Raw genomic sequence first — 15,238 nt, forward strand, 5'->3', positions numbered from 1 at the left:
AGTTTTGCGTTTCTAGTTTGTATTTTTATTGATTAGTCGCTTACTTTGATTAATTATTTATTTTGATTAAAAGTAGAACACTTTGATTAATCACAGCTAAGCAAGCAAAAAAAAAATCAAACTATTTATAGATAAACTTTAATTTACAATTATTTTTAGCATGTCGGAGTTAGGCAAAGTATTATCAAAAGAAAAACAAGTACGAAAGTCTAACACGTCTGAGGTATGCCAACATTTTTTATACAAATAATATAATATTATTATGTTAATTTAGAAACATATATTTCAAGATTAGCTAGAGAGCTATGCTACGCGTCGAGAATGATTTGTTGTTGAACAAATCGAGTACACCTGCGGAAACAAACAGTAAGAGAAGAGGATTCACTGGCGGTAAAGGCGGAATCTCAGCTCTACACAACGGACAGGTCGACATCTCACAGAACCATGTATCGATACAGTCTGCATGGAAAGAGTGAAGACAAATCGCCAATCTTCTCATCTCGTCTCCTTCATCTGCCTCTTGCATGCACACGGCGCAATACGGCGGAGAAGAATGATCGTCCACCGTCTTTATCCCCTGGTTCTTGCGGAACGTGAATTTGCGGTGGCGACGCCATGGACGGGTGACGAATCTTAGGAAGAGACGAAGAGAGAAGACGACGAAAATGGAAACGGTGATGACTTCGCAGAAAGTAAACACAGATTGAGCTATCATCATTCAAGGAGAAAAAAAAACAAGCGATTGAAGAAGGAACAAAGAAGATCTTAATGCCATGTATGAACGTAGTAGTTCCCTTGATAAAATTGACGGTCGTGATTTGATATAGCGATATTTTTAAGTTTTGTTTGACGGTAGGAACTGGCTACAAGTTTGATAAAGTGTTGGCTCTGAGCACTAGGTTTTTCATGTCATCAAGTAAATCCATGATCATAATAGCAAGTTTAATGTCTATGTCAACTGACTAGGAAACTTGATTAATAAGTCAACTGAGCCTGACAAGTTCCTAACAAAATGTTATTGTTACAACGAAAATGTGGTTATATAATCATAAAGGGAACACGTTATATGTAGAGATACTTGCATTACATAAACACAAATTTGTAAACCTAATTACGTATACGACAAGGCATGTGAAAGTCTCTGTTTTGTTTTGTTCGGCGATAACTAGTCTGCGATGTCGACGTAGGCAACCAAACAGTGATAGTAATTAATAACTATACCAAACACTGTTTGTATGAAACGAGCACAAGCTTCATTCGCCTTGTCAAGTTTCAGATGAAAATATATTTTTAACTTCCTCGAAAACCTCCTCGCTCGGTTTTGCAGCATTGATCTTGAGTAAACAAACAAGCAAAAAAAAGAGGAAAATATGTGATGGTAATGAATAATGATCATGGAGAAGAAGAAGAAGAACCAAAGCCTAACCTTTCGAAGTTTCCCTTTAGATTCGTAGTAGCTAACAATAGGGAGGGTAGATTCTACAAATACTTTAAATCTCTTCTTTATCGTCTCAAGATTATCATCTTCTCTTCCCTTTCATAACTACGACACATCTTTGGTTAAACGAGAAACGTACCCGAACTAGATATATATATCATCATTTTTCAGTTAAAGAAACCAACCTGGTTCCTGTTCATAATGCGCTTCTCTAGTTCTTCTTCAGGACAATCAAAGAATAAAACAAAAGCAGGCTCGATTCTAGCCTGTTCAATTCCACAAAAACAAGTCAGGCTTGATTATACTCTTAAAAGGGATTTAAAGAGACTGAAGATATGAACCCTTACAACATTTTCAAATATTATGCGGTTTTCTTCATTGCGAGGGAAACCATCAATGAGGAACTTATCATTGCCACTTTCCTCCATAGCTTTACACAAAAGTTTTACAGTGATCTCGGACGGTACAATTCTACCCTCAGCAATCATGCTTTGGATCATGGCTCTGAAACAATCCACACAGATAGAAAGACCATATGATTCTATGAGCTAAAACAAACTAATGGACTTTTTCATTACAAAAAAAAAACACATCATACAACATCCAATTATGGATATTATTATTCAGTAATAAGTTTGAGACATGAAAGCTCACTTACCCAAATTGAGAACCAGACCTAATCTCTGCTCTGAGAAGATCACCAGCACTCAAATGGGTATAGCTAAAGTGCTGAACAACATTAGCACACTGAGTACCTTTTCCACTTCCAGGACCACCTAAACTCAAAACCATTCAACACCACAGATTCAACTTTCAAGCGTGATTAGGGAGAGATTAATTAAAGCATTTTAAATAAGAGTGGAATTACTACCCAACACAAAAACCACTGTTGGTTTCCTAAACCTAGGACTTTCTTCATGCTTGTCCTGTAACCCAAAGATATCTCTGAATTTGAAGCAGAAGTGACAATTAAATTGGGTATACAGGCGAGAAAGATACCTTAATAGCAGCATCAACAGGAGTGTCCATGATAATATCCATTACCTTTGATCCACTGGTTGCATGTTCATACCAAATATACTAAAAGCTAGCCCCGTCACTGGATACTACCTGGAAAACCGAAAGGCGATGCGAAGGTGAATCCTCAGACAAGTCCAGATGAAGGTTCGAGAAAACAGAGGAGAAGAAAGTGAGGAAGAAGATGAAAGTCTTTGTTGAACTTCCACCGTTTTGTCTACTGTTGGAAACGGTACGCAGTTTGTTAACTAAATGGCGCGCATTCCTCTATTTCTATAAGACATACAAACGTCCCAAACGGTCTGTTATAAAACGGCTCGCAGTCTACTACTATCCCCGAAGTAAAACGGCAGGACGTTTTCAAGTAGAAATTGAAAGTTTATATATTTTACAAACGTCTCAACATGGTCAGTATCTGATGATATGATGATGATTATACATACAAAGAAATATCCAAACTTTATAAAACACGCGAAGTTAATAGTTTTCCAATCACAAAAAAACATCATCAGACACACACACACACACACACACACACACACTCGCACACTTCAGCTTTATTCATCGCACCCAAGCAACTGCATCAATCTCATCTCTCGCTTTCTTATACAACTCTAGCCTCTGCGCGCACTCTACTCTCCTCCCCATCAATGCCGGATCTTCATCTAGCAACAGCCCCAACTGTTTCCCCTGTAAAACCATAACATATTAAACCTTTGAATCCAAAACACACTCGGAAACAAATTTTATTATTTAGTTTATAGTCTTTAATTTACCTCTCTCTTGCTAATCTGACTGTAGAAGTAATTGAGCAACGCGTGCTTAGCCTGTCTAACCTGACAGTAAACGCAAGCTTTCGGGATAGTGTTGCGAAGCGTGTCCGAAACCATACCGACGTACGCAGACACGTTCGATGCTATCCTTCTGAAATGTCCATCTCCGTACAGGTCTTGCGTTGCTGGGGAGGGAGAAGAAGCGGTTTGGTTGTTTTTGCTGTTGGCTACTACTGCAGATCTTTCCATTTCTTGAGGAAGTTTCCTGAAGAACTCAGCTGTCAGATAAGCAGACTCCATCTCCACGAGTCTAATAACCGACTTCTTGCTCTCTTCCCTGAACTTCTCCAACGAGGTGTTGGCTGCTGCAGCTAGCTCCACTTGAAGCGAAGGGAAACGCTTTAGCTCCTCGGTTTCTGCTATTGACTTCCTCACAAGCTCTTTCAAGACAAAGTGAACCTGTTGCACCAAACTCGTTACGTTCTTGTCGATAGATAAAACACTGAAGGGTGTGTAGAAGGAACTTACAGCGTCAACAGAAGCTTCAGCTGGACCTCTGAAGTAACCTAGCGCACCTTCGATAAGACGGCGATAACCCTGTTCAGGTGCAATCAAGTGAGGCTGATAACCATCTGCTTCAGAGACGATTCTCTTCACGCTTTGTAGAGAAAGATGGCGGTCGAAAGGAAGCTTTTTAAGAGCGGCTGGAAGCTGGTTGTCGAAGACTCCGTAGATACGGTCACCTCCAGGACGCCTAACAAAACGTTTTAACATTATTAATAAGCAAGCAACTGGTGGGAAATTTTCAACAGTAAAAGAAGATATGTTTACCCTCCATCAAGATGTTCCTTGAAGATCTTATCGAATGCACGGCACATCTCCAGTATAGTGTATAGCTGAGCCTGAGAGTGAGAGTGAGAGTGAGAGTGAGACCAATAGATTAAAGCACACAGCAAAGAAGAAGAGAAATGGTTTCATATACTCACCCCAGCATCAACTGCAACAGGCCTACCCAATCGGTCTAACTCTCTTTCAAGCTCCTCGATGCTTTTGTTTATTAAGGATAGGATGCTTGGGATACGAGACCTGATCACAGACTCCAGGTGCTGCATGAATAAAAAAGAATTTAGAACCAAATCAAATTAAAAAGAAGTGTATGATAAAAAACATCAAGAGTACCTTAGAGAGCAGCTTTGCGAGATATTCTGAACCCATCTTGCTGGCTAAGTGACCATAGTCAGGACTGGTGTCAAAATACTCTCTTTCTTTTCTTCTTGCAAGCATCATGTCAGCATTCCTATTAATATCTGCTTGCGAACGGTTCACTATCCCAACCCAAGGATGTTGCAGCCTGTATGATCTTCCCTCTAGAACCTTATTAAGACAAGTATTACTTTATGTTAGGACCAACATTTAGCTTACCGAAGATAATACATGTCATGTAATGTAACACTCAAAAGGAACAGATAAAGAAGTTGCTTACTTCTAATGCGTTAGTTCCTTTGTCCATCAGGTCTAACTTGGTAAGAACACCAAATGTTCTCTCCCCTGGGACGATGAAAAGACTTTATTTTATTATCAAAAGACAATATAGTTGCTGCAAGAAATAAATAATCCAATTACAACAGAGCAGTAAACGAACCTGTTGGATCTACTTCTTTTGCGAGCTTGATTGCATCCGATGTAGCTATGTCTTGGTTGGCAGGAGATATAGCTAGTATGATACAGTTGGGCTGCAAACAAACATAACTTACCAATAAAAAAAAAACATCCTTATAATTGTAAAAAGAAAAGCATATAGTACTTACTCAGAGGGTTTACAAGTTAAAGAAGTAGCAATTCTGACCTTATCAACGTATGTGCGAACCATAGACTCGATATCCTCGACAATGCTCTCCGGCTGTCCCTCTAAAAATCAAAGATAGTGTCAATAAGTTTCATAGAACCAGCAGATAATAAATAAAATAAAAAATTGAAACCCAAAGAGATCAAGAAATCATACCAACAGCAACTTTGGTTAAACCGGGTAAATCAACGAGGGTCAGATTCACAACTGTTTCCAAAGAAGCAAACATCAAAGTTAGTTACAGAAACAAAGAGTGTTACAGGCCTTACAGGAAAATTATAAAGTAAAAAAAGTTTACAGATGGTGCGATTAAAGAAGAAAAAAAAAGACCATTTGGAGAGAAGATACTGAGGTGAATAGGAACTGGAGATATCTGTTTGCTCTTCCCTGTGATCCTATCAGTCTCATCTTGAATCTCCTTGCGTACCAAAGCTGCCCACATCAAAAACAAAAAAATTCAACCAAAAGTCAACGAACACTTCAACAACAAAGAATCTTCTAACCAGACACATAAATGGAATATGCAGATCAACTCAAACGACAAGGACACTTAAAACAAAACCTAAGTAACCATAATAACAGGAAAGAAACAGACATTAATGTTATAAGGTAACATACCGAAATCTATAAATTTCCTCTTGGGAAGATGGAGGAACTCTGCATACTCCTCTGTTCCTTCCTCTGTCTTATGCAGCTGCAACACCAAAGGACGCCTCGTAACGATACCTACACCCCCAAACACTTTGCTTGCTCAAAAATCAAAGCTCTCTTTTGCCTTATTTACAAACTCGACAAGTAGAAATTTCACAAACCGGATCCTCTAGGAAGGAAGTCTCTGCCAACTATACTCTCAAGAACCGAAGACTTTCCAGAACTCTGCATCAACACACACAAAAAGAAAAAGCAATTTGAAAGAGTCAACAGAGTGAAACAGAGGAAGAAGAAGTCAAAGCTAGTTAAACGGGAGAAATCACCTGACCACCGACGACTGCGACGGTTGGAAGAGCTTCCCAGAGAGAATTGAATGCGTTATCTCCAGTTCCACCGCCGTAGTCACCCAGCACGGTACATGCTCTCTGTATCCTGTTAACCAACCCAATCAAGCTCTCCATAGTCGTCATCTCCCTTCTCCTATCGTTTCAAAATGGAAAATCCTAAGTTCCAAAAAACTGAAATTTCAGTTCAGAAATAGAAAAAAAAAGGAGTTGCTTGAAAATTCGCCAACAGACCAAGACTCTGAGAATAAATGTCTCTCTTATGGTTCTAGAAGGTTGGTTCGGTCGGGTACAGTCGCTTGGACGCTGTCTACAAGCTAAGGTTGGGTGTCTGTCTTCTCTGGGTCGGTTTAGTCCGGTATGGTCTGGTTCCTACTTTAAATAATGAACTAGATTTTGATCCGCGCTTTCAAAGCGCGGATTTATGTTCGGTGAAAAATTTATATAATCACATTTATATAACTCGTCTTGTATATGTATTTGTATAACCCGTCTTGTATATATATTTTCTGTTCAGGTTTTTTTTTGTTCAAAACCATATTGTATATGTATTTTTAGGTTTTTAATTTTAAATTAGATATTTTAATATAAAATTGATATAAATAGTTTTATAGTTTTGATCAGTATTTTGAAATCCGATCCGGATCCGCGATTGAACCGGTAAATCTAGTGATCCAAGATAAATCATGTTTGGATTTTGTAAAAAAACAAAACTTAAAAACCCAATAAAACACGCTAAAAACATTAACCCCGGAACATGGTTACCGGTTGAACCATTAGTGAAACCAATTGTCAACTTTTAGTTATTAATTATGTTTTTAAAAAAAAAATATTTTGTATATTTTTAATTAAAAATTAGGTTTTTCATTTTTGTTATCGATAATTTATTTAATGATGTTTTACTTTTAGTATATTTTGGATTTGAAGTTTAATTTTATTATTCACATTATACATATAAATATTTATGAATTTTTAATACTGAATACATAAATCACGCCAAAACAGTTCTCGACAACTTAGTTGTTTGTATTAGATAGAAAATAAGAAATCGTTGGGATTACATTACAATCTTACAATCTGTTATAACTGTTGGAGCATATTCTTGTTTTAAAAATATCTTGAACACAAAATTCAAAATTGTTTATAGTTATATCGAATTAACTAAATTTAAAATATGGACATTAAATCGGTTGTAACCATTACCAATATTATGTCTACCAACTAATTTTGAAGTTTAATTAAATTTACAATTTTAAACTATATTTGAAGTGTATTTTGTAAAGATATGTTTTTAATGAAACAAAACTGAAATGTCTATATATACAATTACATTATTTTATTATATAAATGAATATTTTAATTAAACTTAAATACTAAAATACTAATTGCAAATTATTTAAATTAATGTATAGATCTTACAATTATTGGAAATATTGTGATAAATTTTTTTTTGCTTTTAACATTTTAATACAATTTTAAAGTTGTGGCAACAAAATTTTTGAGTTGTAAAAAAATTGTTGCTATAATTTTTAATTGGGTTTCCAAATTTTTTTCTTGATTGAAAATATTCAGTGGAACTCGTTGACACATAATTCGTGGCCAATTAAACATTGTCTATACTATCAAATTTTTTTTTCGAAAAAGTAAACTATTAAAACTTACAATAAGAACCTTCAGTATAATCTTTGGAATAGATTCCTTTTAAGTTAAGAGGTTTCTATACTAATGATGTTCTCAAATCATATAAAATTGGAAGATATTCTATTTCATTAATTAATGGAAATCTCTTGCAGCCAATATCGTCATTAAATAGTGCTGCAATGTGATTGGGCAATAAAAAAATTTGGTTTTGATTAGCTGGAAATATAATGGTTGATTATGATTTAAAAATATTTCAGAAAAGGAAATGACATGTCTTTGTAAATAATTCAAAAACTAAAGACAAAAACCTATTAGGTATTTTACTTTAATAGTATAGATGAAGAAGATAAGATTGCAAGTGCATGTTGTCTTTTTGCCTTTTTTTTTCTTTTTAAAATTGAAACGTGTTTGGATTTTCGAATTTTGAAGTTCAAAGTGGACCCACGCGATACAGAAGCTGTCGGAAAGCCTGGCCACCACTGGTGGATTTATGTGGCCCAATAAACAAGGAATACTTGGGAAAAAGGCTATAAAGCCCAATAATGAATTAGGCCCAGGATGAAATTTGGGTGATGCCATTTGGCAAGCTGCTGAAAAAAACTGACGAACATTCGTGTGATAAGGAAAAAAAGGCTTTAAAGCCCAATAGTGAAGTTAGGCCCAGGATAAGGTTTAGGTGAGGCCATGTGGCAAGCTACTGAAGAAACGGACGAACATTCGTGTGCTGTGGGAAACGAAGATGGCTCGTTTTCACCTAATAGTTGTCGGCTTCTACCAGCCATCGTCACATTCACATGCTTCCCTTTTAGGTTTCTTATTTAATTATTGTTATCTTTCTGTATATGCATTGGATTGGATATATATGATATATCCTCATTCAAGTGTTGTTTTTTTAAAAGTCTGTGGATGAGGTAATCACTACACATCCCATTCAAATCCAATGGTATTGGTCCGATAAAAAAATTAAAAGCAAGGTCAACCATGAGTAAGATTTATCCTTCTGCAAGAATCAGAACATATCAAGTAACCAAGTATAATGGCGTTTGTTTTAAAATAATGATGTCTTGTATCAAACTGTTTAAATAATGATCATATAAGTATAAGTAAATTCAAATTGATTGTAATTAACTAAATGTCAAATGTGCAACATCTTGGGATGATAAAACTATAGAACCATTAATTTCTTTTGATTTTTTTATACAAAAAAAGTTCTGAATAATATAAGATTTGGCTTTGCCCATGTTCAAAACTATAAATCATGCAATTTTCTAGTCAACTAAACTGATATAAATGTTTTTTTTTTGACAAATAACTGATATAAATGTTAACTGAACTAAATACGTAATCGGTATAGAATTTGTAACATATAGAAATAAATATTTGACATGATGACGATGATATCCGTCTAAATTACAAATCATCCATAGCTTTATGTAAATACTTTGAATCTCTCGACTCTTGATTCCGCCAGAGAATGCATTATTCTCTCTCCTCCGAGTCATTTCTATCTCTCTCATAAAACAGAGAGATGTTATAAAAAGCCAAAACCTTTACCACCAAAGCTTCTGCTTTCTTTCTTCTCCTTTACAGGTTGTCACATCACTATAACAGCGAAACTCTCGGCGATTAGTTAAAACAAAAACTTTCCGGTCATATCATCATCCTTCTCCTCTCTCCGATCTCCACAAAACACTTCCTTTTTCTTTCCCGATGAGGTGTAAAAGACACACCGTCGATCTCAGCAGCAGCACCGCCGGCGTCTGCGCTTCTTGCCTCCGCGAACGTCTCCTCTCCCTCGCCGCTTCCGCCGCCGTCACAGAAGATGACAACAACTACAACAACAACCATCACCAATCGCGTAGATCAAATAACCTGATTTTCCCTCGCTCTGTTTCTCCTTACGCAGCCCGTAGAAAATCCGACGCCGGAGTAGGAGGAGATCATCGCCGCCGGTTCATCACCACGCCTCAGGTGGATACAGGATTCTCCTGCAGGGACTTCGAATCGAACCGTTCGTCTACCAAATCGAGCAGAGCTTCGAGACTCTCCAATCTGTTCAGAGCTAGATCTGACGATTTCGACTCCGATACCAAGTCTCGAGTCTCTTGCTCCTCTTCTTCCTCCTCGTCTCGGTCGTGGATCTCTTCGTTTCTCTCCAAGAAGCAGCCGACGACGACGACCATCGAGGACGTGATCTCTAGTCGCAGACCTCAGCGAGTGTTCTGTCGAGGAATGTCGCCGGCGAGGGATATCGAAGGAGAGGATGAAAACGAGCCACCGTCGGAATCGAGAAGAACTCCGGGGAGGAGGATAGGGAAGAGCATGTCGGGGATGGCTTTCTGTTTGAGTCCGTTGGTGAGAGCGAGTCCTAACTGTCCGTTTAGACGGAAAATCAGATTCCCGTCGGAGTTTAACGGGAGTGTCGTCGGCGAGGTAACGGTGCCGGAGAAGCCGCATATCGCGGAAGCGGCGTCGTTTGGCGCGAATAGATCGAAGAAGCTTGTGGATATAGGTAGAGTCAATCACCGCCGTTGAGTTTATTGGTGGGCAGGTTTGGTCAATGTTTGACTTAGCGCCATAAGTGTGTATCCTCGTAACTACTAAAGATATTGATGGATTTATTTTATATAAAAATCAAGCTTTTTATTTGACTTTGCTGGTGAATCATCAGAAAGAAAAATAGTTTAAACACATTTGGGTTTCTTATTTGTGTTCTTAATTTGTAAATGGAGCAAAGTCTTTGTTCTTGGGATATTAGGAGAAGCAATGTTGTGTCATTATATTGTTCTTATGGAAAAAATTACTTCTCTCTTAGGTGTACAAATTAAAAGACTGATCATACCATTTGATAGTCTACTGAAATTAGTTCATACTGTCATCTTTATTAATGTCAAGCCTGATCCGATTAATCCATTTTTCTAAGGGGTTGACTAAAGATATAGTCGTTATGTTTTATAGCATATGAGTAATCTCGTTAGGATTTGTCAAAACATACAAAGTGCACTTTTGGTTACAAAAAATAAAAGAAAATTGCAGTCTAATCCATACAACCGCCGAACCAGATGAAACCAAACCTACACACTAAATAGTCCAGACCTACACACTAAATTGTGTTCCCGTAAGGCCTGTAATAGAACGGAACCAGGGTAGCTAATCGATCTTTACTACTATGCTGATACGGTCACTAAACTAGTCATTCTGTACTGTAATTAGCATTTCGGCGGTCGAAGTTTTGAAATTAACTGAATATTGAACGATGAACTTCTGTTGGAGTCAAAAGTGCAACTGTTTTGACTTTGTTTTTGTCTTCACCTTAAAAAAAGATTATCTTGGTTTCCACAATTGCTCCTCTCTAGTCCACTTCAACACATAGACCTACAAAGCTATATTATCACTTATTATGACACAAGTCTCAATATCTTTTGTAGACTTTTAATAAACGAAGTACAACATCGAAGTGTTTCAAATCAACTTTATAAAAGTTGCCAATAACCCAAACGTTTAAATGTAAGAGAGAGGGTCCCTGAGATTTGAATTCGGTTGGCGTGTCCTAATCACATTGCTCTTGCCGTTTTCTTCTAGTTTTTATATTCTTGTTTGGCACACTTTTTCTCTCTCTCAAGCTTTGCAATAATTTGAACTGATTTAATTTAATTTCTGTATGAACTTTAAAATGGCATTCTGAGATGAATATAAGCTGAACTAAGGTTGTGGCTATAGAACGTATTTTGATGGTATAAAGCTTCATAACACAAACGGAGAAGCTAAAGTTGGAAAGAACTAAGGTTGTGCTACATCATGCCGTTCTTTTGAACTCAACATTTCCTGTCAAACCTATAACAGAAGCATGCATAGCGTTTTTGGATTGGTTTCCGAACCAATCATTTTACATTTACTTGTGTTGGAACTGGGTTCGCCAAATGTTGGCCCAAATTCAGGATATTGGGTTTGGGCTTATAGATCAGTATCTCATCAACGCTACTTGCCCATTGGAAACAAGTTATCCAACTTTTAGTACCATTTAAAATACTGAAAAAAGTTTTGAGTACTGTTTAATATGTACGAACCAAAAGCAAAAGGGCTCTGTTTCCTTTCTTTCCAACCAAGTAAATGAATAAAATTTGATGTGTCATTCAGAGTCACACTCACACACCTGAGATCCACCGGAAAATCTCACTAATCTCTTCTCCGGCATGATTAGCTTCTAAATCCACCACCGTCAATTCCTCGCTCCCACGACTGCTCCCAGTAAAAAATCTACCTGAAGTTTTGAACGATATACCATGCGAGAGTCTGTCCACGTAATCCCTAAGCCAGCTTCTAGAACCTTCGTTACCTATATCTCCCGCCAAACTCGCTTCAAACGCAAGATTATAATCTGACGTCGTAACCGCCACCGCAGTCGCATGCTCGTCTTCCTGTTTTCGCGTTTGATCGAAATTGGACTCTGAGATTTCAGATTCGACGTCGTCTACTACATAATCGAACGATCCGATTGAGTAAGACCGGTGCTGATCGTCGGGTTCTGGAATCGGATTGTTGCGACGGCTGATCGATCCGATTTCGATAAGGAAACTGTTATCTCCTTCTCCTTCTCCGCCGAGAGCCTTCGTCATCAGATCGGAATCGGAAGCGAACAGAGGAGAGCGACAAAGCGGACACGTTTGATTAGACGCGAGCCAGATATCGATACAATCGGCGTGAAAGGCGTGGCAGCAGAGAGGCAGAAGACGAAGCTGATCCTCCGGCTCGAACTTCGACAAACAGACGGCGCAGTCGCTGGAGTTAGTGGAGGTTGATCGGCGAGTGACGGAGGAGAATTTGAAAACCGGGAGGGAGTCGAGCACCGAGGATGATCGTTCTGTTTCGGGGGAGACTCGGCTAGTAGTAGAGAATCGGAGGGAATCGGAGGAGGGAGATGGAGAGAGAGGGGAGTGGTGGTTACAGCGGTTGAGGCAGCGGAGGAGGAAGCAAATGGAGACGGAGATGATGAGAGTGATGAGAAGGATGATGGTGGTGGCGAATGCGCTCGGTCTGAGACTATCGAGAGAAGAAGAGTTTCCGCCATGGCTAGGGTTGATGTGAGAGTCCATTTGCTTAAGCTCTTTTGTGAGAGAGAGAACTGTTTGTAATTTGTATTAATGGCGGTGGAAGAAGAAATGAGGTCACGTGTGAGTCACGTGAGGGTCGTGGACTAAATAGAGAGGACGGATCTATAAAGGGGGGACGTTGGGAAAGAGGTAGCAGAGAAGTAGTAAATGTTAACCAAACCAACTTAAAACTGTGTCGATATTTAATACTACTACCATAAAGTTTAATCAAATTAAAGGCTTGTTTTTCACTTTTCAGCTAGCTTAGCTCTCGATGTGAATTGGCTACTGGCTAGTATAGGTTATATATGTTGTGACTACATCGTTAAAGGTTTTTCTTAAGGGATACAGTTATCTTTGTGTGTTTCTTTCTTATTTGGAGGTTTTGGTATCATATCTTGAGTCTTTCCTTTATTTTGTGCTTACCTTGTTGAGTTTAAAAACAGATCGATACCATTTTGACATTTTAGCCGATTCTTATGATTATTGTTTAAACTTTATGTTGCTTTTGTATAAAAATATGTCATGGCTATCATTGTTTTTCACACTATCCTTTCCGATATCCATAAATAGTTTCTCTGCCAAGTGTTACAAAATCCGAGGTTTTTATTTATGCAACAGAACCCGGAAAAAAAAAGTTCCTCTTTTTGCGAAACGAAATGAAGCTTAAAGTAAACCGGTTTAAGTGGGTTTAAGATTCAAACTAGTATCACGTACAAATGTACAAGAAATGTTTAATCAGAATTAATCCATTGATTATTAGGAAATGCTAAAAGGACGATAACATTGTGGTGAAACATATCTTCTTTGTGTTTGTAAATCATATGAATAGAACATTCTATATTACGCAGAACCTTAGTTAATTCATATATGTTCAGTTGTTTTAAAGAAATTTCGGTACGAGACAAAACGAAAACAGTATATTATATGAATTCCGCAAAGTTAGTTGGCTTAAAATTAATACGACTACGCAGGGAACATGTGAACACAGCTTTTATTAGGGTATGCAAAATCAGAGTGCCATTTGTAATATTAAGTCCATCACGTAATGCTTGGACTGATGGACGTTCAAATACACATGACTAATCGTTATTGGATATTATTGTTTTTTGGGGTTGCATCTGTAATGCTTTGCGTAAATTAAGGTTGCAGTTGCACGTTCGTAGCAAGCCTCCATACTTCCAATCTTCCATTAAGGTCTCATATTTTTTGTAATACACATGGATTATACAATATGAAGATACATCAAGGAAGCTATCCGGAAACTATGCCACCAAATACATGAAACTGCATGCAGATACAACTTGTCTGGAAGGTTTATATCTGATTTGCCACTAAAATAACTTAAATCAATATTAAACCATCGTATCTCGATGTTGACTAATCATACAAAGGCATAGCCAAACTTGTCGTGGTTCGATTACTCGATTGAAAGAGAATGTTTTTCGAATAATCTACATTCAGTATAAATTTTAAAAACGTTAGAGAGAATTTAAGTGAACTAATGTAACGAGGAAATGAAAGGAACATGGAGGTGTCCTCTCGTGTCTGTACTGCTGAAAGGACAACAAAGTCACTAAAACAGACAACCTAGCTACTTTTAATCATTCAAACCATGAATATTTCCTTTCCAAAATCAATTTGTTTACTCGTATCTTGTATACTTTACTTATATTGCACTCTAAGCATGTTCTTCTTTTTCTAATCTAGATCTACAACCTAAAAAAGGAAAAAAACTGCTTAGACGATTTCTTAGCTCCCTGGCTCAAAGTCTCAAAGTCAAAGGGTCTCCAAAAAAGAAGCCGAATCTACAGACAAAACGAACAAATCATGAATCAAAAGAATCTAAAGAGAATTCGATGTAAGATCTTGAGGTTAGTCTGAATTTTTGCTGTATGTTCAATCACCACATAAAATTAGGATCAATGAACATAACTACACATTTATGCTAAAGTATTTGTAAGATATGAAGTGAGGTTCCCACACACTAATCTTGGTATGTATCTTCCTGAAACATGTAAACAATACATATAGACAAAAATACATCAAGCAATCACAAAACTTTAACCATAATCACATTCACCTTGTATGACAATATGCTCACTGCCTTCCAATAGGCAGAAACAAGGCTTTTTGGCAATCATGATGTACATTGTTAAAGATTCTTAAATCAGCTTATAGATCATTACCACAAGTTTACAAAGTTCATACAATGAAGTAGGAGAATTATGAACTAAAATGAGGTACTTTGTTAGGTATGGATCAGTGACGTGTGCAAGGATTAATGACGTGGAGATGGGCAAGTGGCCTTAACAACTCACGGAAAGAGAATGCCAAGGAAGACTTCACTATATAAAGAATATCTAAGCAACAATAATAGGTATCCAGAGATTAGATCAAAGATAATAGGAGAGGGGAGAGTAACAATTCTCTCAAAC

The 15,238-nt window shown here is 37.4% G+C and overlaps 5 protein-coding genes across 6 annotated transcripts; 1 reads left to right on the plus strand and 4 right to left on the minus strand.

Annotated features, from left to right (window-relative positions):
- Positions 1-109: 109 nt before the first annotated feature.
- Positions 110-876, minus strand: LOC108860686 (RING-H2 finger protein ATL5). Its single transcript, XM_018634543.2, has one exon. It carries the CDS (start codon positions 716-718, stop codon positions 296-298), a length of 423 nt encoding a protein of 140 aa, XP_018490045.1. The 5' UTR covers positions 719-876; the 3' UTR covers positions 110-295.
- A 159-nt stretch (positions 877-1,035) lies between these two features.
- On the minus strand, positions 1,036-2,687 carry LOC108861926 (probable UMP-CMP kinase 1). Of its 2 annotated transcripts, none has more exons than XM_018635916.2 (7): positions 2,438-2,687; positions 2,310-2,364; positions 2,097-2,214; positions 1,789-1,942; positions 1,624-1,704; positions 1,427-1,534; positions 1,036-1,334 (listed from the first exon to the last, which is right to left on the minus strand). In XM_018635916.2, exons 1-7 carry the CDS (start codon positions 2,477-2,479, stop codon positions 1,266-1,268), a joined length of 627 nt encoding a protein of 208 aa, XP_018491418.1. In that variant the 5' UTR covers positions 2,480-2,687; the 3' UTR covers positions 1,036-1,265. The 2 variants fall into 2 exon arrangements, with proteins under 2 accessions (XP_018491418.1, XP_018491417.1); XM_018635915.2 differs by having other exon boundaries at positions 1,786-1,942; positions 2,438-2,682.
- Positions 2,688-2,812: 125 nt separating this feature from the next.
- Positions 2,813-6,395, minus strand: LOC108836207 (phragmoplastin DRP1E). Its single transcript, XM_057011395.1, has 14 exons — positions 6,049-6,395; positions 5,887-5,950; positions 5,693-5,800; positions 5,405-5,506; positions 5,231-5,281; positions 5,075-5,136; positions 4,871-4,961; positions 4,712-4,776; positions 4,408-4,602; positions 4,215-4,334; positions 4,060-4,130; positions 3,757-3,982; positions 3,232-3,687; positions 2,813-3,145 (listed from the first exon to the last, which is right to left on the minus strand). Exons 1-14 carry the CDS (start codon positions 6,193-6,195, stop codon positions 3,017-3,019), a joined length of 1,887 nt encoding a protein of 628 aa, XP_056867375.1. The 5' UTR covers positions 6,196-6,395; the 3' UTR covers positions 2,813-3,016.
- Positions 6,396-9,167: 2,772 nt separating this feature from the next.
- On the plus strand, positions 9,168-10,399 carry LOC108861925 (uncharacterized). Its single transcript, XM_018635914.2, has one exon. The coding sequence runs from the start codon at positions 9,421-9,423 to the stop codon at positions 10,243-10,245; it is 825 nt and encodes a 274-aa protein (XP_018491416.1). The 5' UTR covers positions 9,168-9,420; the 3' UTR covers positions 10,246-10,399.
- Positions 10,400-11,623: 1,224 nt separating this feature from the next.
- LOC108861924 (E3 ubiquitin-protein ligase ATL4) lies at positions 11,624-13,137 on the minus strand. Its single transcript, XM_018635913.2, has one exon. The coding sequence runs from the start codon at positions 12,801-12,803 to the stop codon at positions 11,856-11,858; it is 948 nt and encodes a 315-aa protein (XP_018491415.1). The 5' UTR covers positions 12,804-13,137; the 3' UTR covers positions 11,624-11,855.
- Positions 13,138-15,238: the final 2,101 nt, after the last annotated feature.

The sequence above is a fragment of the Raphanus sativus genome, chromosome 5 (assembly GCF_000801105.2).
Source record: "Raphanus sativus cultivar WK10039 chromosome 5, ASM80110v3, whole genome shotgun sequence".
NCBI lineage: Eukaryota > Viridiplantae > Streptophyta > Magnoliopsida > Brassicales > Brassicaceae > Raphanus > Raphanus sativus.